The 21,775-nt window shown below is 32.5% G+C and overlaps 1 protein-coding gene across 4 annotated transcripts in view; it reads left to right on the top strand.

Moving 5' to 3' along the window:
- The window catches only part of LOC143190507 (apoptosis-resistant E3 ubiquitin protein ligase 1), an 84,604-nt gene that overhangs the window by 38,651 nt on the left and 24,178 nt on the right, over window positions 1-21,775 (top strand). For 2 of the 4 annotated variants that reach the window (XM_076394831.1, XM_076394832.1), the window contains exon 2: window positions 12,990-13,145. The exons of 1 other annotated variant lie outside the window; for it this stretch is intronic. In XM_076394831.1, the coding sequence (XP_076250946.1) occupies window positions 13,067-13,145 (79 nt within the window). In that variant the 5' untranslated portion in view covers window positions 12,990-13,066. The remainder of the gene's footprint in view (window positions 1-12,989; window positions 13,146-21,775) is intronic. One more of the 4 variants, XM_076394833.1, reaches the window with a different exon arrangement.

Below are 21,775 nucleotides of genomic sequence, written 5' to 3'. Positions count from 1 at the left end.
AAATTTTTTGTCCAAATTTTATTTCTTTCCCAATATTTTGAACTCTTAGATATTTTGACGTCACTATTTAATGATTAGCGTCTCGACTAAACATTTCTTTCGGCTCTATGTTTAAATCATAATGTCTTCCTTCACTCGCTGTCTCCGTCATATTGGCAGACATTTTGATTTGAAAGGCTTTAGGCAGCTTCGGTCGGAGACTATCGTTATTTGTTTTTTCTGAATTACCGTAACGTATGTGACTACGGATTAGTCACAGAGCAGCTCCAGAAGCTAGGTACCGATTGCAGTCACCGTAGACTCGTCATGTCTTCGCCGAGGTACCAGAATTGCCAATGTCTCGTCGTCGAAGAAAATAAGCTACCACGTCGTCGAACAATCGATCCTCCCACAGGGTCGATTACGGGAGCCCTGTCCGAAAAATAGCTTGTTTTCAACGTCGTCGATGGACCACATTCAAGTGCCAAAGCGACGATGAAGCAACGGTATCTGTAGGATCGGAAGATATCAACAGCCGTACCAGATCGCAACCATACCAACCATGACCGTTTTGATTTATCATATGTTTCATATGATATCATATCATATGAGCCATATCCAGTTACCCTAAAGATATATAGAACTGACTAAAGTGGTAGGTATTCAATGACAAATGAAGTAATATAAAGAAGGTAAGAATACTTAACTAAATGCGAAACATTTCAGCAAAAATTGTACAAGAAATTTAGAACTTCATATATTTTTCATATTCGATTTTAATGTTCCCCTTAATTTTTTAAATATTCCGGGATTAACTGATCTCATCGCAACCATGAACTGATCACGATAATTAGACAGATTATATGCATTGGATTGATGCATACATATTTCACCAACAATCAATCATGTAGCTTTAAAAGGCTTTTGTCATTTATGTTTTTATAAGATTACTGCTTGTGAATGTTATAAATGTATCGCATTTTATGGATTATTTATATTTTACATTTCTTTAAAATCAAACGTAAAAAATAAAAAATTTATAACGTAGTACCAATATATCTAAGTTGTTCACCTCTCATATATGAATAAACTCTTATTAATTAATGGAAAAAAATCAAAAGTATTTTTAATTATTGTCTGCTGGTATTTTTTTTTCATATTACAACAATTTTAAGTTAATTAGTTAATTCTTATATTCGTCAATTAAGACAGACTAAAATTTCAGATTATTTTTCTTAACTCTAAAAAATAATTATCTATTATTTAAATTACTAAATCACGTGTACATTAACGTAATGTAGACATTAAGTTAATTCAAAACACTCAAATAATATTCCTTGTGGACAGTTCCCGCGAATAAATTAATAACGAACACACCAAGATTTCTATGTGTACTATTTTTTGATCACAGTAATAACTTACATTAGACCTGGTATATTGTTGTTCAAGTCATAAGATTCTGTGTGGCTCTCTGTTTTTGCCTCGTCACGCTGTATTTGATTAATTTTAATACTTAATTGATACTAAACATTTAAACTACCTCAATTAACGTTAATGAACAATCCGAACTAATCCCATTAAACAATGATCCTTGTTGGAGGTAATTATGATAGCACGAGCCTAATAAATGTGTCTGTTAGCTGCGCCGGATTTTGTCTCCATTGCCGCGCGATTTACGCGTAATGTGACATCATATTTTGTAGTCGGGTTCCGTACGGGGAGACGTAACAAGACCCACGACACTATTTCTCGGGAAATTCCGCGTCGGAGTCTCCAAGATGAAAACATTCCACTCTATAACGCTGCAATTATTCAAATTGAGCGCCCAATATTTATTACTACGTTGTATTAGAACCTCTAGTTCGATTTAAATTGTCATAAGTCGATATTTTATTTAACATGACTTTCTTACGATGAAATATAAACCGTTTAAACTGCAGGTGTTAAATATGTATTGAATCATTTATGTTTTAATATATTAAACATTAAATACGGTAAAAATAGGCATTTGTGGTATAAATTCAAGCGTATTCCATCCAGTCACCCTAATATAATGTAAGCCAATAATTTTTCTGTAATGAGGGACTGCGAAAAAGTTTTGTAGCCCTTTTTCGTAAAATTAAACTGGTTTAATTATATTAACAAAAGTGCTTATATATATTTTAGTCAGCGTTATCTCTTGGTTTTTTTTATTATTTAATTAATATATTGTTACTAGTCGTTTCCGTCTAACCTACAATTTGTCTTTATGCTAACTTAAATCTAGATATATAACTAGGAGGACCCATCGGCCCTAACTCAGTCTCTGGTGAAATAATGTTTATACATGTCACTGCTGAATAATTTTTTAATATATGCACCTCACTACACAACACTACACAAGATCAGATGGTTTGGTTCTTTTGAGTCTATGTCCTGTTTTGGTGGTATCCAAAAGTTGCAATATTTCAATATTAGTATGAGAATGAAGTCTTTCCTCATACCCCCTTACAATTCTCTTGATTTCTTGACTGACTGTGGGTATCTGCAGGTCTCGATGTAGGTAATCAGTCCTATAGTATTTGGGTGCACCCATAATACCTCTCAGGACTTTGTTCTGAAAAATTTGTATTTTATTAATGTTACTCTTTGCAGATCATCCCCATAATTGAACTCCATATGTCCATATAGGTTTCAATATTTGCTTATATAATAGCAATTTTTTATATACTGATAATTGTGATTTTCGTCCAATTAACCGGCACATTTTCCTATATTTCAATTTCAGTTCTTTTCTTTTCTTCTTTATATGTTCCTTCCAGCGAAGTTTTACATTTAGATTCATTCCAAGATATTTAGCGTTGTTGCTATATGGAATAATAGTATTATTTAATATTATTGGTGCTTGTACGGTCTATTTATAGGTGAGCTGCACATGTACAACAGATGTACTTTCATTAATTCTTATTTTCGAAGCTTGTGTCCATTTATTTATATTGTCACTTGCGTGTTATAATTTTCGTGAGGTTTCTTCACTGTTGTCTCCGACAGCTATAATCGCAGTATCATCAGCAAATGTAATATTCTCCATTTGTGGTATATTACAAGTGTAGAGTAGATAAAGCATTGGCCCCAATACACTTCCTTGTGGTACACCTACTTTAGTTTCTTTTATTATAGAGTAAGCTTCTTCTTGTTTGATTCTAAACATTCTGGTTGTAATGTATGATTTTAGTAGTTCGGTGTGTTGTTTTGGTAGCATTTTCTGTAGTTTATGAACAAGGCCTTCGTGCCAAACCTTATTGAAGGCTTGTGCTACATCTAAGAATATAGCTCAGCATACTTTTTTACTTTCGTAGGCTTTTTCAATAACATCTGTTATTCTGTGGACCTGGTCAATTGTTGAGTGTTTGTTAATAAACCCAAACTGGTGTGTTGGTATTATTTGTTTTCTCTCTGTGATATCTGTTATATAATGCGAAGCATCAATGTCTGCAACTGTTATGTAAACAACCTAACCTAACTTTTAAACTTTTAGCATTTATCGATATAAAATAACAGTTTTTCATTTAGTTTAAAAATCACATTTTCGGTATTCATTACTTGTGTTAGCTGATTTTAATAAATCTGATGTCGCAGCTCATCAAACACTTTTAAAAACATTTGAATTCTGCTGCTCTGTCATATCCCGATTGTCAACTTTGGTTCCAACGATTTAAAAGTGGCGATTTTGATGTAACTCACAAGAATTGACTTGGAGGACAACAAAACTTTCAAGCCAATGAATTACAAAACGTTATCATTTCGTCCAGCCCAAATTCTCAAAAACCTTTGCGATAGCTTAATAGCTGCTGAGTCAGTTGTTCCCAGATATTTACATGCGATGGAAAAGATCCAAAAGGATGGGAAATAGAGATCAGCATTTCCGAGCAGTAGATTTTGATAAAAGTGCATAGGGGACATTTTACACACGTTTGAATAATGTTCTTTTCTTTGTCATAACAAAGTTGTAAAATAAGCCCAATTTTTTTGTGTATTTTTTAAAATTTTCAAACAATTCTTTAATGTAAACAAATATGCAGTTCACGAGCATTTATTGATGAGCCATAAGAATGTAGAGATGTGATAAAGCTGACCAAAGTGAGAGTTAACATAGAAGATTAGAAATACATAAGACGTAGAAAATCGTGAGAGTCGAGTGTGTATGAAGAAGCAGAATTAAATGTTCGAATCAAACAAATTACGAGAGAAAGTTATAGACTAAGCTTGTTAGCAAAATATACCGATATATCGCCAGTTTGTTTGGTTGTGTGGCTGTGTAGATATATTTACCACTTTCAATATCCCTAATATAGACTGTAATTCATATATTTAAGTTGAACATTAAATCACAATCAATTCTTAACAGAAATGCTATAAAGTAATTTTACAACTAACATGGGTTCACCACAATGTTTGACCCATTCCCTGGAAATATAATTTTTTACAATTACTTGTTTCATAATAATTTTTATAATTCTAGGTTAAAAGAAAACCTACCAAATTAATATACTTTTTAGACTATTGGCTTCCAGGTTGGAGCCGTGATTGTTGACTTCAGGACACGTCAAACCAGATGATGGATCCCAAAAAATATCTACTTTATTACACCCGACTAGACTCCTTAGGAAATAAGTTCATTGCCTTAGGTTGGGGATTCTGCAAATGAGCGAGCTTACTTACCTGACAAAAACTGAAACAGAAGAAAATAAACCAGACTACCAGAGTAGTAAACCATTGGCAAGGTGCTACTAAAATATATCAAAGTAATATCAGACCACATAGGAAGATGCCTCGGCGCTCTTTAACCTTAGAACCAAAAGGAATAGACATAGGACGATATGGGAATGATGATGAGTACACAGATAAAAGAACATCAGTGGTGTCAGAGAATGGACACACGGTTCAGTCAGTTTTGACTGAAAATTGGACGGATAGTTGTGGAATGTTGTGGTCAACATTCAGTTCAATAAAGTTGAGGTTTTAGTCACAAGACTATTTTGACAGAAAACGCGTTTTCAGGTTTTTTCAGGTTTTTTCAGGAACACCAAAATAATCTCAACAAGGACAATGGCCATCACTATATAGTTTGCTATTCTTCCAGTTTTTTAATTATGTAACGTATTATAAAACATATTATAAAATAGATTATAGGTTATTAAACTGAGAGAGACACTTGATTTTATTGAGCTTATCGGTGGATCACTTTAATCTGGCAGTCAAGAGTTAAAATATAAGCGACTGCATATAAATGTAATGCAATATTTTTAATAACTACGGATAAATATATAATAAAGTATGTAAAAACTGCATATAAGTTAATGAAATTATTATATATGAAATATATCATATCTTGCCAGGACCGTCGTTTTCTTAAAAATTCTTAGATTATTTCTCTAGAACAAATAAATACTTCTGGTATACCTCAAGCGACGACATAACAAACAGAAAGAAGAGGAAATGCGGAAGTGCTTCTATCTAATTAAAACTGATTAGGCCTACGAGTGTTGCCAAGAAACAAATGCGCTTTGTGCGAAGATCCTATTTCGGACTATGTCAAGACAAGGAGAGTATACATTTGTTTTAAAAATGTAGCGAATTCATTCTATGAATACAAGCGAAATTAATTATCTTGTTTTGCTCTATCTAATGTAATATTTTCTAAAAACAATTTTAATCCATTGTATTAGTGATTGTGTACTTGATTATCTTAATTTAATAATGCACGATTTTCATATATTTTGTAATTTTTTCAAATTATTTTGAATTATTTTAATTAAACAAAATACTAATATGCGAATTTGCGGAATTGAAAAAATTAATTTATATTTACAGCAATGACTTTATTTTTTAGTATAATTCCCCTCAACTTAAATGCACTTGTTCTAACGATAAAAACTTTCTTGAATTACTATAAATAAAGCGTTTCCCCGCAATAAATAGGCCAAAAACCATTATCATAGCTTAAAAATGACTGATAATCTTAAAACACAAAAGGTTCTTTATACTTTTCAAGATTATGTATAAATGCGACTAATTATGAAAGGTGAATAAATTAATACCTTAAAACCAAGTTCAGAAACATTCTGCAAAACTAGTATATGCACTATCGATATAAGATGAAGAATGTATTGAAATTTTTGTAATAACAGTTGTAATAAAATTATTTGTGAGCATCGCCTGTACCTTGTGTGCTGGATTGTCTTTAATGATCTTCCTTTTTTAATCTGCCCAATAGCTAATTCATATTTATAAAATGACATGTATCAGCTTATCAAGCAAAGATGCTAGGTTGATGTTGGATTGACAATTGTTCCGCAGTTCCTTAAAATATTCCTTAATATGGTTTATTCGAGTTCGGATAAAAGCAAGAAATTTCTCAAAACATCTCTAGCTGTGAACTATTTGTTTTTGTTCTGGTCTGATACAAGGCGGTGGGATACCTAATGCTTAACGCATAACAAACCGGGAAGCCCTAGAGTAACGAGTTTGACTTCTGGCACTAAGTAGTATACTAACTGTTTTATAAAACTAACACATTTTTATTAAAAAAATAACTCCAAAGAACCATATAAATAAACATTACCAAAAACAAGACCAAGCACAATATATTTATTTACATCGTTTAGATCAAATACAGCCGATATATGTTAGTTAAAACCAAGCGAAAAAGCTACCAGCATCATTACATATGAAAGCAATGAAATTGTCCTAAAAAAATTCCAAATATGATCAACTATGATCTTTACTGCAATTTGCCATTTTGCTCCTATTCTTGACAAACCCTATTAAAGAATTGACTACCTCCAGCTTTCGGTCGACATATTGTACATTTACTAGTCGAAAACGAATAGATGATTGTGCTTTTCGGCTGAAAGAATTTTACGGAATAATAATTTATTTATCTAGACTCTTATATAAAAATGCATTCTCTTATCCTTGTTTGTCATTTGTTTATTTTTTGTTTTATAGTTTGTTTATTTGATCCAAGTCTACTTTTATTAGCAAATTTAATTTTTTCATACTATTACTTCCTACTATTATTACATCCTGGCAAAATTTTGTCTATTTTCTTCTTTTCCGATTCTCTGGATTTGATGTTCTTCGACTTTCACTATCGACAAATTCTAGCTACATCTCGCCTATAAGATAAAAATTAAATAATTACTAAAATGTATCATGGTCAAAATAAATGTCTAATCATTACCAGTTACTACAATTTTTGCTACTATTCTTGATGGACTCGTTAATGAATTGATTACTTCCAAAACATTACTCTAATGTTCTTCTCTGTTCTTGTTATTGTTTTGAAATTTTTTGCTGTTTCGGGGAAACATTTTGGCATATTTTGATTCCTATTTAATGTCATTGAAAATTGTTTGTTATCAATTTGACATCTAAAATTCTCACTATAAAGAAAATTGATGCTGTTTGGATTTTATAACTTCTATATAAAACTTTAACCTTACATTCTGCACTTACCCTTGTTCTTCCATATTTCAAAAACCAATGTATGTTAAACTACCAAGAATAACACAACAATTTAATTATGTAGCACAAAAACTGAATTTTCTAGGTTTTTTTGTTGTTTTCACTCGATCGACTGTATGGATCGACTCGAAAATGACGTACCGCCATTACAAAAAGGAAGACAATAGAGTTTATTCTTGTCCATAGTTTATTTTATGCTATATAGTTCGTATGCGCCAAATCCGAATTTATTTGCTAAATAATGTATGCTCAAATCATGGAGCCAGAATTATCCTGATAAGCTTACTTTGGAAAAGTTGAAACGGCTTCAATTGATTTGGCGTCACAAACTTGAAGTAGACATTAAATTCGTAGAGGAAAACATACCGTATTAACATCTTGTACAATAAGCATTTGATTGCGATTAGGAGTCTGGTGATCGTACGCGTTTTTAGAGAGCAGAAGAGATGGCAGGTGTACTATCCCAGAACATTCCTGGATTTGGGATTTCCAACACAACTGTCGGTCGAAGAGAAGCCCTAGGTACGTAACGTTATCCGGTCACGGAATGGTTACATTGTGGATATTGAGTTGCGCTATAAATTGTTGAAATTTGAAAATTTACTTTTGGAGATACCTCTAGTTTGTGTCATTGTGATTGTGTCATCGCAATTCCTGGTGTAAACTACAAATGGCTGATTGAAGTTGGTCAGGCTTTATCTAGCCGTAAACTATTAAATATGGAAATTGTTAAGTTAAAGAAACATTTCTTAACTTAGATTAGTAGAATTTGGGCAGAAGCTGGTACTACCGACACTTAAACACTAACGAATATCTGAATAAAAACAGCGCAGTTCATTAAAGCTGAAGTCCTCCAAAGACGAACTGGCAGACAAAAGTACAATAGAAACTCAGGAATAATTCACTACATTCCTTTGGTCGTTTTTTCTGGAGGGAGATCTGATATGTCCTTGGTTATTCCAAAAAATCGCTGTGTCTGTGTTTAGTTTGAGGTGTGATAAGTGAAGTATTTGCAGCTAGAGGTGTCGTTTACATTAGAATGAGATTGGATAGCTAGTATCGTTCATGTAGTCGATTCAATAATCCATCACTTCTTTTCCTTAAAATAATTTTTATAAAAAAATTAAATTAACATAACTATAAGGTTGTTTTAGATTCGTTTTAATTTCATTATTTAATTTGCCGACTGTAATTAAAATTAACAGGAACATGTAGAAATATGAAGAACAGGACCATAACCGTGACAGCTGTGCTAATATTCACTTTGGTTTATATTCCGAGTTTTAGGTTTTCGGGCTTGTTCTAAATCATTGTCCCAAAATTTAACGAGCCAAATAGTCAAAGTTAAACCCAAAAGCTGGAAAGATCGCAATACGGGCAGACGACGTGTATGTCAGGATTAAATTTGTCATATTCGTAATTGTGTTTGCAAAATTCATAAATGGGTGGGGTAGATGGAAAATATAAATTAGCGTTGGAAAGCAAAACACACATATTTTAATAGGTCGGGATACTCAGAAGATAATCCCAAAGGACCTATTATGTTATTAAAAGGATCACTCTAAACTGTTTAGATTAATATTCCGCCAAGCTTTGGTGTATTCTTCAATAAAGTGGCATTAATGTCAATCATTTTTATACATTTAATTTGTTATAATATGTCTTATAGATTTTAATATTATACTTATTTATCATGGTATTCATAATTCCAGTTAAAGCGAATGAACGGGTCTCTTACTATTGCGATAATCGCGGGTTCAATCCCTGTTGGAGCATGGTTGCAAATTCATGTTTGTAGTTGTTTACCATTGTTATTCTCCAAAACGTAAATGATATCAGTCAATCCACTAACCAGGCTGGTTAAGAAACTCTAGTTGGTATAAAAGATACTTGATGCTGTATGCATTATTTCTGAGATCATGTCAAAAATTAAGTAAATTGTAGTGAGATGTGACAATCAATGCGCATATTGTCGGCTAAAATAAAAAAGAAGAATTATAATTTTAACAGTAACAGGTCAATTAAAAGTCCTGCCTACCATAGTAAAACACTTTTTTTGCCAAAATAATTTTTTTTATTCAACATAATTCCCTTCAACGGTGATACACTGATTATAGCGAGCCTCCAACTTTTCTATACCATTTTTGTAGTACGATTTGTCCTTTGCTTCAAAATAGGCTTCGTCAATCCTCTCTTCATTTGACTAAAATTTCATCCCAGCGAGCATTATTTTGAGATCTAAGAACAGGAAATAGTCGCTGGGGGGCCAGATCTGGAGAATACGGTCGATAAGGAAGCAATTCGAAGCCCATTTCATGGATTTTTGCCATCGTTTTCACTGACTTGTGACACGGTGCATTATCTTGGTGAAGCAGCACTTTCTTGTTCTTCGAATGCGGCTGTTTTTCAGCGATTTCGTCCTTCAAACGGTCCAATAACGCTATGTAATAGTCGCTTTCCCTTTTCAAGGTAGTCAATGAAAATTATTCCATGCGCATCCCAAAATACAGACGCCATAGCCTTGCCAGCCGAACGTTTTCCCACGCTTTGTAGCGGGTTCATCGTGTGCAGTCCTCTCGGAGGACTATCGATTCGACTTCGGAGTAAAATGATGGAGCCATGTTTCATCCGTTGTCACATAATGACGCAAAAACTCGGGTTTATTACGCTTGATCATCTTCAAACACTGCTCCGAATCATCAACTCGTCGTTGTTTTTGGTCAAAAGTGAGCTCGCGTGGCACTCACTTTGCACAGAGCTTATACCCAATATTCTCATACCCAAATATTCGTGAATGATATGATGTACACGTTCAGTTGATATCTTTAGAGCGTCTGCTATTTCATTCAATTTCAATTTGCGGTAATCCAAAATCATTTTGTGGATTTTTTAAATATTTTCGTCGGTAACAACCTCTTTTGGGCGTCCACTGCGTTCACCGTCTTCGGTGCTCATTTCACCACGTCTAAACTTAGCATACCAATCCTTGATTGTTGATTTTCCTGGGGCAGTGTCCGGAAACTGGGCATCAAGCCAAGTTTTGGCTTCAACTGTATTTTTTGCCTTCAAAAGGCAATATTTTATCAACACGCGAAATTCCTTTATCCATTTTTTTTTCACAATAATAAAAGTTGCCTCACTCAAAATGCCATAACTCACAAACTAATGATCCGACAGCTGTCAAATTTATACACGCATCTTTTGAGGATTAGGGCTAACAAAACAAACATATGGATTTAATTCTAGTATCTCCATCTATCCCGGACTTTTCAGGAACAGGAATGCCTGTGGCCCATCGTCAGTAGTAACGAGACTTGGTCTTGAAGTGTTGACTTATAGTCCTGAAGCTAAAAGTTCCGATGCTTGTTTTGATACATTTTGATTATCTCGTATTAAATTATTGAGTCCATTTTGAGGAAACAGCTATGCCACCTTTACATTTACTTCAACTTGTAGATTGTGTTAAACGGTGTGAATTTGGTAACATGATAGTTTTTGAGAACATATAACCTACTTTTGATACATATATGGGTTGAAGATGATTTGTAAGAGACTGTAAATCTTGTAGATTGTATATCTGGATATTGCCCACTTTTATTCTACTACGTTACGTCTTTATCGTCTATACAGAGCACCAGCTAAAGATTGATGAGGATTGTCAGTCCTCTAGGTAGGCCCGTTGAATTTATTGAACCCTCGACAAAATGTCAGGTATCTTTAAAAGAACAGTAATAGTGCTTAACCAGATATTGTAAAAACATGTTTCCGCTTGTACAGGGTATGTTTCCAAATTCAACCGGAGCTTTTAAATTACTCCAAAAAATTCTTTTGAGTTGGGAACTACATCCTTCCCCGTTAATCTGTCATCATTTCATGTTTTACTAGAAACCAAGTGACAGTATGTAGTCGCCCAAAAATAAATTAAAGAGCTTTAACTATGCTAAACTATGGAACTATTAGTACAGATATGAATAATTGGCTATTATGAAAAATGGGTAATGACTTGAACAGGTACAAGGCAACAACAGCAAAACATGTGGTATATTGCATGTACCTTTTTATATACAGTTGCGTTTGTATCTACTGCTAATCTGAGAGAAGAACCGTAGAAACCGTCAGTCTATTTGAAGAATAGCTTCAAGTAGTTACCCATGTAACACAAATAAAACTTAAGTTTTATAAAATGGGCTAAATATAATTACAATGCTAGCTTTATTAGCCTGTAGCATATTTAACGCAATCAATCTATCTATTAGTAAATCCTGGTGTTTGAAAAATAGTTCGAATAATTATGATTCTCAAATCATTAAAAAATCCAGAAGGTGTCATCTCCTACCGGCCTATAAGGTTATTAATGATAAATACCGACCAGAAAGATCACTGCCATGAAAATCACTCACGTGTCATATATGTAGACGATACGGTTGTTTCATGACTACGCAGTTACCCAAAACATCAAAGAACCTCCAAACACAACTCACTAAAGATCAATTGTACTTGAAAACACGTCGAATAATAGCAAATAAATCAAAATCTACCCATGTAACAGTTACTCCGCGTAGAAGAACATGCCCACCAGTGAAACCATCTGAAAGAAGCATATACTAACTTAATGAGAGCAACCTGGAAAAGACTTGGATAAACTATATCAAAAGTATTGGCTGATCTGGCGCAAATCCAAAAAAGGTTATTGACCATATAAATCATTCAAGCTATCTTGAAAAATAAAGCCTATTTGATCTTAGGGTTAACGTTTTATATCAAATACTAGGATATTTTATTATTCGTCTTATATTTGAAATATTAAATATGTCGAGATTTAGAATATTATTATTAACATATAAACTACACTAATATGCAGTTTGATCGCTGGTTAGATATACCACTTTCTACAAAGAAAACGAACATTATGCGAACTGCTTGATTATTATCATATCATAGAGTTTCATGCAGTTTATCTGCACATGACCGTACGGTTTCCTTTAAGCAGATCTTAACGTCTTCGCCTGGATTGGCCGATCTGGAGTCGGGTTAACGAAGAGTTGCAAGCTTTTTTCTATATTTTTGGTATTGGTTTTTTGATGGAAGATATTTTTGTTCTCACTGTTAAATAATTCCTTTTGCTTTGGAATGCCTTTGCTTCATTGATAGTTTTTATCATCATCTTCAAGCTCTTTCGGACTGTATCGAAATCTTATCAGTAAATGTGCAGCGTTAGTTTCCTTTGTATTTAACAGGAAATTATAATATATTATTTTAAGGAACAGTGAAACTATTTAGAACTATTTAGTAAGTACGGTAAATTAAATTACGCTATCTATTTTCATTTCTTAACAATTAATTTACAGATTTAGTATATTTAACCGATCGTAAAATGTATTTGAAGTCAGTAATTTTAACGTTATGCTTACTGATATATATGTAGAACCACCCTGTATATTAAAATAACAATATTATTTTTATTGATTTTAACTGTTGCACATGATACTATTTAATAATAGCCGGACTCCATATAGGATAACATAGGATTAATAAATATATACGTTCGTTAAAACTTTTAAATTCTATCGTGTTTAAAATGTCCAATCTATTCGACGAGGAAAACGAAATTTGCTCAATTGGCATGAGTATGCGTCCATCAGACAGCGTTTCTTCTGGTAAGTAAAGCGAATAATTTCTTAGTTTAGTTTATTATGATTTATTGCGCTGGATAGAGACTGATTCTAATTTTATTCTCCGCTCATTTCCTTTTGTGTATGTTTCTGTTTGTATTATACGCTTATTGATTATTTTAGGTCACTTGCTATCATTTCTTTTTGCTATGTAACATGTCCTACATTTCAGTCATTGATTTTTTTTTATTTCGTGTTGGGATGCCAAGTATATTTTATACGCTGTGTTCATTTGTTTATTACGACGCAGACATATATTTTATATAGACTTGCCTTATATAAATATTTCTTTTACTTGAAAGTCTTGGTGAAGGAATCTTTAAATTAACCGAGTTAGTTATCAATTTATTTTTTGGGGTGGATAAATAATTATTTTCTTTTGAATTTTATTATTAAAAGTAGTATCAAAGGCATTTGAACATCAAATGAATTTATTGCTTTTGAAAATATTTTCCGTAAGAATCAATGCACTTTTTTGGAGTTTTATTCGATTCTGATTGAAGTTACTTCAAATTACACATTTTGAATGCATCAACTGCATGGCTCGCCTTACCACCTGCATGCAGTCGATTTCAGTTTTGTTTCAAGCTCAATGGCATATGTACATAATTATTTATCTCTGTACATGTTACACATAACCTTTGAACGTATTTTTTTGCAGATTTCCGTACAGCAGTCGTTACTTTTCGCGTCATTTTTTGAGCGAGTTTTGAGAGTCATATTTGTCAGGTTAGACAAATATTCTTTTACTATCCACAATCATTTGATTTATTGAATATATTACTGATGCTTGTCATGATTAACGCCCAATGATGCTTCAATTCTATGGTATATCACATAACGTTATTGCATTAATTTTGTAATAATTTAACATTACGTACAGCAAGCATATATTCTGGATCAACAACACACTTTGGCAGTACTGCAGTGTTTTTTTATATAAATCAGCCATTTTTGCCAGAGATAAACTTACTGTACACGATGCAAATGGCGCACAAATTACAAAATGTGGTATGGTAATAAATTTAGTCAAAAAAGTTTCCAATGAAAACATCACATGGCATCTGATAATACTTACTGTTGCCAAGCCCAGACATATAAAGCAGCCCTTGTAGAATCAGTTATTGATTATTACAAAACAAAAATAACTAAATTGTAACTTTAATGCAATTAAATAAAATAGGATAAAAAATTAATATAATATAACAAAATAATAATCTTTTTTCATACCTCGATCGAAAGTACGTATTTCCGACCGGCTATGAAAAAAAAAAATCGGATACACCACACGAGCCAAAAGTTGAAATCTCGTCCCTGCTCCTCATGGTTCCCGAGGTGAAGCCGAGCAGGGCCGAAAATTCAATTTTCGTCCCTTGTGGTATTCCATTATAATATACCATTTCGATATGGATTACAATATATTGTCACTGTCTTAAAAATTACAGAGTGTTTGATCACAAGACCATTAAGATCATTCAAATAATTATAAAATAAAAAAAATTCATTTATAATCTGTTATAATACATTTATTGTCCAGTTACTTAAACAGTTGACTGAAGAAGGCATTTTTTAAAATATTGTTGCCGATTTGACAGATTCCTATAAAAGCATTTTGTAAGGAAGTGTAAGGAAGTGGACATTTGGATGTGTTAGGTACCATGTATTATGACATTTTTTTCATGTTAAAAAGATCTCAAAAATATTGAAAATATTTTAATCTTGCAACCTGACGATACCATATCAATAAATCAATATTGGTTTGGTATCAATCCAATCATCCATTCATTTTCGCAGCTTTTCGAGTGCCAGTCGAGCTATGCTGAATTCTCATTTGGGCATGCTTCACAACTCTTGCAACGTGTGGCCTAGCGTTGTCATATAAAAGGGTGATTTTGCGTCTGTTAGTCACTGTTGCTGATCTTTTTTGCAACAATACACTATTCAATTGACATCGGTGGACATATGCAGTTTGATCAGCTAAATCCGTTTTAGCAGCTCGTAATGCCGTAGATCTTACTGGCCTACCACATATAAAGAAAAACTTTATGGCCATTAATATTCGGCTTCCGCGTCGATCCTGAACTAATCTATGACTTTTTGCACTTGGAGTTGTCGTTGTAGATGCACCTCTTATCACCAGTATGCCATAATAATCTATCTTTTTTTTGTTTGGCAAATAAGGATCCGCGATGTTGAAATTGTTCGAATAGCGTTTCAATCGATTCATGTGGTAGCTATTTTTTGTAGTTTCAAATTTTTTGGAGCTTTTTCAACACATATAACCATTTGGAAATAGTTGGTTCATTACCTTTAAGCTCTTGATACATTTTGCAATTAATTTTTTTCGTTTTGACTCTCCAACCCATTATTTTGTCATTGACAGCAAAATCACCACTTTTAAATCCTTAAAAGGTCTATATTTAGTATATGGTGGAGCAGCATCACCAAAAGTTTCCACAGATATTTCATGAGCTCTGGCATGAGGAATTACAATAGTAATAAATGTTGAAAATGAAGTGTTAACGTTATATAATTAGAGTCTATATACAATGAATAATTTAACAATGCTAAATGGAAAACTGTTATTTAATGTAGAAAAATATTGAAATTATCGAATTTAATAATTAGGTTAGATTGTTTAATAGTTATTTACATCGATACTGTGCATTTTCACCAATAGGTATCGCTGATCATAAAGCCCTTAATAGTTAATGGTATATAATGAGATTTAGCATAACTTATGTCAACTGATTTAAATTCCATAATATTAATACAATAAATCATACTACAATTTTCTTATCTGATATCATTAAGCGAGTGATGAATTATTTTGTGATTGATTACTGTTTAAGTCTGAAGGAAATTGCTGTGGCGCTACGGAGATATGATTTCGATAGCGACTGATTTTCTTGAATATATCTTCTGTACTATTAAATGGTTCCGACTTAAATATACTATCATTTAATATTCCTTTGATTAATAGTGTCTACATGAACACGCATTTTTTAAAGTATTTGTTGATAATTAAAAGTTCCCTTAAGTTATGCGAGTGTTCGAATGAATTTTGCCAGGCTAGAGAAATGTACTTTTATGCTCTGTTCAAGGAAATATTATTATCCTACCATTGATTTATATTGCATGTTATATAATTATACATGGACATTTTAGAATAGCTTTTACACATTTTGTAATTATTTTTATAGCTTTTGAGTGGGTTTAACACTTTCCAGTATTATCTCTCTATTGGAACGAATTTCATGTCTTTTTTGTAGATAATGTGTTCTGTTTTATTAAGTTATCGTATTACGGTTACACATTATTTAGATTCGTTTGATAGTTGGGCACTAATATATTTATATCAAGATGAAACGATTGAACAAATTAATCAAGGTATTATCTATTATTGGTTACTACGCTTTACCCTTTCTAACAGTTTCTTAAAATTCCATGTAGAGCAAACATGTGTCGTCTTTTGAAGCTAGTGGGAAGTTAAACATGTTTTAATATACATTATCGGAATAAGTGATAATAGGTCGAAGCAACACTTGCATTACACGGTAGATAAGGTAGATCTTACCATTTGAGTGTTCCAAATACATTATGGTGGCTTTCATAGTATTTCCCTACTATGGTTTTATTTGGTTATAATAGATCACAGTTTTTTTATTTCACCAAATAACAGTTTTTAGATGTTGTCTTTTGTTGGATTTAACAAAAATTTCTGTCTTTTTATGTTCGAAGCAAAAGATCACAAATCAAAAACGTCTCTCCTACAATGCCAGGCGGCATTTGCTCGTGGTTGATAAGACAACTTACGTGTTTAATACAAGGTTTTAAAATGCAACGGGTGTGATGACTAATTTGTCTAAATATAATTTTAAAAAACTACTCCTCGATATTCTATGAATGTTGCTATTAATTATTAACAGTAGTTTTGTGAAGAATATACTATTAGTAGGAATATTTTATAGCCTTCCTATCTTTAGTAAAATGCTACGAATATCATCCTATATTATGTTATTTAAACGAATTGAAATAAATAATAATTTTAATTATTTACTCTCAATTTATATCTAATACGAATTAAAATGTTTGAATATACCATATTTTCACCTGAAAATTATAGTTTAAGTTATGTACTGAAATTGGTGGAACAACGGCATTATTAAATATTTTATTATTTTACGAGATATCGACATTTCTACTGGAAGTAAATCAAATTTCTCCATATAAACTGGCCTGCTAACCTTGTTATTATCCTTGTGGTATTAATTATGCATTTCTTTTCAATTACTGGTCTACGATTGGTAGAACAACTGTGATTAATTAGTTATTGGCATCGGCGGAAACGAACATCCATAAAATCGGAATTCGATTCGGACGTGTCCGTTAGGTTTTTGTAATGTTGGCATTATTGATTTCCAATTAGTTTGAATTATTTATGAAAGTTGCTGCGTCAAATTTTCTAGGCCTAATACTTTTTTCTATTATACACGCTGAATTATTAAACGATTCAAGAAAAATCGAATTTGATTTTACGATTCAGATTATGTTGGAAGGGGCTCGTGAAGTTTTTTTTCTACCATAGTAAAACACATTTTTTTGACAAAATTAGTTTTTTTTATTCAACATAATTCTCTTCAGGGGTGATATACTGATTATGGCGACCCTCCAACATTTCGATACCATTTTTAGTACGATTTGTCTTTTAATTCAAAATAGGCCTCTTCATTCGACGAAAATGTTTTCCCAATGCCAGATCTGAAGAATACAGTGAATGAGGAAGCAATTTGAAGCCCAATTCATAGATTTTTGCCATCGTTTTCACTAACTTGTGACACGATGCATTGTGTTGGTGAAACAGCACTTTCTTTTTCTTCAAATGCGGCCGTTTTTTGGCGATTTCGTCCTTCAAGCGGTCCTATAACGCTATGTAATAGTCGTTATTGATGGTCCTTCCTTTTTCAAGGTAGTCAATGCAAATTATTCCATGCGCATCCCAAAATACAGACGCCATAATCTTGCCAGCCCAGTGTTGCGTTTTCCCACGCTTTGCACAGAGCTTTCTCATACCCAAATATTCGTGAATGATATGATGTACACGTTCAGTTGATATCTGTAGAGTGTCTGATATTTCATTCAATTTCAATTTACGGTCATTTAAAATCATTTTGTAGATTTTTCAAATGTTTTCGTCAGTAACAACCTCTTTTGGGCGTCCACTGCGTTTACCGTCTTCGGCGCTCATTTCACCACGTCTAAACTTAGCATACCAATCCTTGATGGTTGATTTTCCTGCGGCAGTGTACGGAAACTGGGCATTGGGCTAAGTTTTTGCTTCAACTGTATTTTTTCTCTTGAAAAAGCAATATTTTATTAACACGCGAAATTTCTTTTTATCCATTTTGTAGTAGCGCCATCTATGTGTCAGGCTGGGGACTTTTCAATTGACCTGTTATATTAATGAAATTATTTTCCATAATGTTCTACAACTTTTTATCATCTCTCTGGTAACACAGCGATATCATGTCGGTAGAACAATGTTGGTTTGGCCATTTTTCATTTTCAGTCGATTTTCGCACTTTTTCAGCACTTTGAAACCGTGTGCAGCCAAGCCATGCTGCATCTATCTGATCAAATGAGTTATGAGATTTAACAATATCTAGTGAGTAGGCTGATTGCGACAGAACTTCCCATTCGAGCTACAATGGTGGGTCCTTCATAACTCTTTACAACTATGTCAACTTGTGCAGTCTAATGTTGTTACGCAAGAGGATTACTTTGTGCCGGTTACTCGTGATGTTGGAATAGTTCAAATTAGTATTTTCAGCCAATTTTTGTGGTAGTTACTTGTCTTCCTTTTGGATCTTTTCCATGGCATGTAAAAGTCAGGAAATAGTTGATTAATGAATTCCTTCCTGAAAGTTCTTTGATAGTTTGAGTCTGCGTTCTTATCCAATAAATCTTGCAATTTATTTTCTTCGAGTTTTTATGGTACTGCAGGCCATTCTTTTATATGTTAATTAAAACTTTTTGATGGCCTTCGGCAGCATTCCTCTTCAAATCCAACAACGAAATTAAAGATTGTCAAAAATATAATTTCCATGATTAGGATGTAAATTAATTTCCATGATTCATGAGTATAATATTGTATTAATTCAATGACATTGAGATTTAATATTTTCACCATTATGTATCGAGGATCAAAATACACGCAACCATCTGATGGTAACACTTCCAAGTGTATTCTTCAATACCATGCGCATTAACATATTTTCCACTCTTCGAAACAGTTAAAGCCTTCAGTTCAGTTCTAATCTTCTCAATTAAGATGACACCCTTGAAGTAGTTAATAACGTCCAACGAGGAAGAGTTATTGACCCATCATTCTAACCTGTTGAGACCAATAGCTTCATATAAACGACGCATATAACACTGAAATAATATTCCTTGTTGATAGCTCGCAGTATTTGAAAACGTGTTAAGGCCAATGAGACAAAGTTTACTAGTATGTCATGGTCACTATTTACTTAAACTTCCAAATATGTAGTTTTTCAAAGAGGTTGCTGTATATTTTGTCATTGAGCGACGATTGAACGTCTGCCATCTGTCATTTATTTTATTTTCATTGCTCGATTTTGTTACTTATTACTAGTCACAGCCGGCTTGGCTGACGCAGTCCTCCTGCTATTGCGATAGTCGCGGGTTCGAATTCTGCTGGGGCATGGTCCTAAATTTATGTTTATGATTGTTAAAATACAAATTCAATTGTCATTAAAAGTTAGTTACTCGTAAGCCGGTAGGCTTAATGTCGAGGACCGTGGTTCGGAGCCCACGTTAAAACTGTACGTACAGTCCAGAGAAACCATCGTTAGTAAAAAGGACACTTTAATAAAAAGAAAAAAAGTATCTGGGAGGTATCCGTTAAATGTTACTGGTGATGAAACATGAGCGTACTAATTTAGCATGTAATTTATTCAGCTAACGTTAGAATTACGCCCTCAAGCTGAGCTGAAACCTAAAATTACTCGTTTTTATTAAAAAAAAAACATTAAAAAACTAAAATAATCGATTAGAACAACTATTTTATTTCGGAAAAGGGTTACTTTGAAGGTCATACAATGAATATGGATAAAAATCATTATTTTGTTTATTTTATATTATTCATAAAAAGTTATTTCAAGAATATTCATCATTCTGGGAAATTCTGAGATACAATTTAAAAAATCAGATCATTCTTCTGGTCCATAACATATTATATATTTTCAGTCAGGTGTTAGAGTAAGATATATCCGTTCAATCAATTAAGTTTAGAGTTTTAGGGTTTAGGGTTTAGTATCTAAGAAAGCGTATGCGGAAAAATACAGATGGGGCAATAAAACACTGAATGATAAATGTAATCTAATAATTTAATCTATAGATTTAATCTGATAATCTTGAATTTACCTTTAAGTGTGGTTTATAACAGTTTAAAATTAATTAGTAGCATGTTTTAAATAAAGAAATAGTTTATTTCAAATTAAATTTAAAAAAATGAATTTAAAAATATTACTAAAATAACATTTTATATTTTAAGTCGACAAGATTTTTCATGATTCGTCGAAAAATGTTAAAAACCTGAGAGGATGGTATGCAATATAGTTTATATGTATGTTTTCTCTCAAAATAGCGTTGTGGAGTGGTTAACACCTTGACCTGATATTGACTAACGTTGGGAACTATCGACTGAAAACAGTCGAAACAGTCGATAGTCGCAAAACAGTCGAAACAGTCGATAGTCAAAAAACTAGCGACTGAAATTACTAGTTATTGCTATTTTTAGTCAAATGCATGGTTCGACTGTTTTTTTCCATTCGTGATGTCAGACGAAGATGTACGAATTCTTGTCTGTATAAAATGTGAGATAGGAAAGGACGGAGATAAATGCTTGGAGCAGTTAATTTTAAATGTCTTTATATTCCGCAAAGGTAAGTATAAGCGAGACAGAGATGTATATATATTCATTCCGTGATAACTTTAAAAAAGAAAAAAAAAACTAATTTCTATTATCATGTAATAAATAATATAATTTTAAAGAATTACTTTTATACTGAATGTTCTTGGGATGTGTAAAAAGGAATGGAATAATAACACCACAAATGTTTTATCGTGTTTTAATATATTAATTGCTATTTTAAATAACATAGCATAATAAATATAAATAGTACAATATAACTTAAATAAAACCTAAGAACTAATGATTTTCAGTAACCATAACTACTAAATAAAATGTAAACGTATACCTAATCATTGAAAAATCTAATCCATGATGAACCTAAAAATGGGCGTCCAATAACTACCAGACCCTTTTTAAATAAAAATTTTATTTATTTTTGAACAGAAATATTTTTAAATTACTGTGAATATTATCGTGTTCAACTTTTCTTCAAGGCAGTTTCTTCGATCGTTATTTGCCCAGATTTTGAAAAAACTCGCCCCCAGGGGACAGATATTGCGGGTATAGAGGAATATTTTATTTGTAACTGATATAATTCAGGTAGTTTCATTTTATGGGTTTGCTAAAAATCCAATGGGTTTTGAGTAATTACTTCTTTCATTCTAACCATTTTTTTATC

Source organism: Rhynchophorus ferrugineus, unplaced genomic scaffold (assembly GCF_030347505.1).
Source record: "Rhynchophorus ferrugineus isolate W39M unplaced genomic scaffold, kcgeb_rfMv2 rfM2, whole genome shotgun sequence".
NCBI classification, from domain to species: Eukaryota; Metazoa; Arthropoda; class Insecta; order Coleoptera; family Curculionidae; genus Rhynchophorus; species Rhynchophorus ferrugineus.
This window is presented reverse-complemented; position numbering and strand designations above follow the sequence as displayed.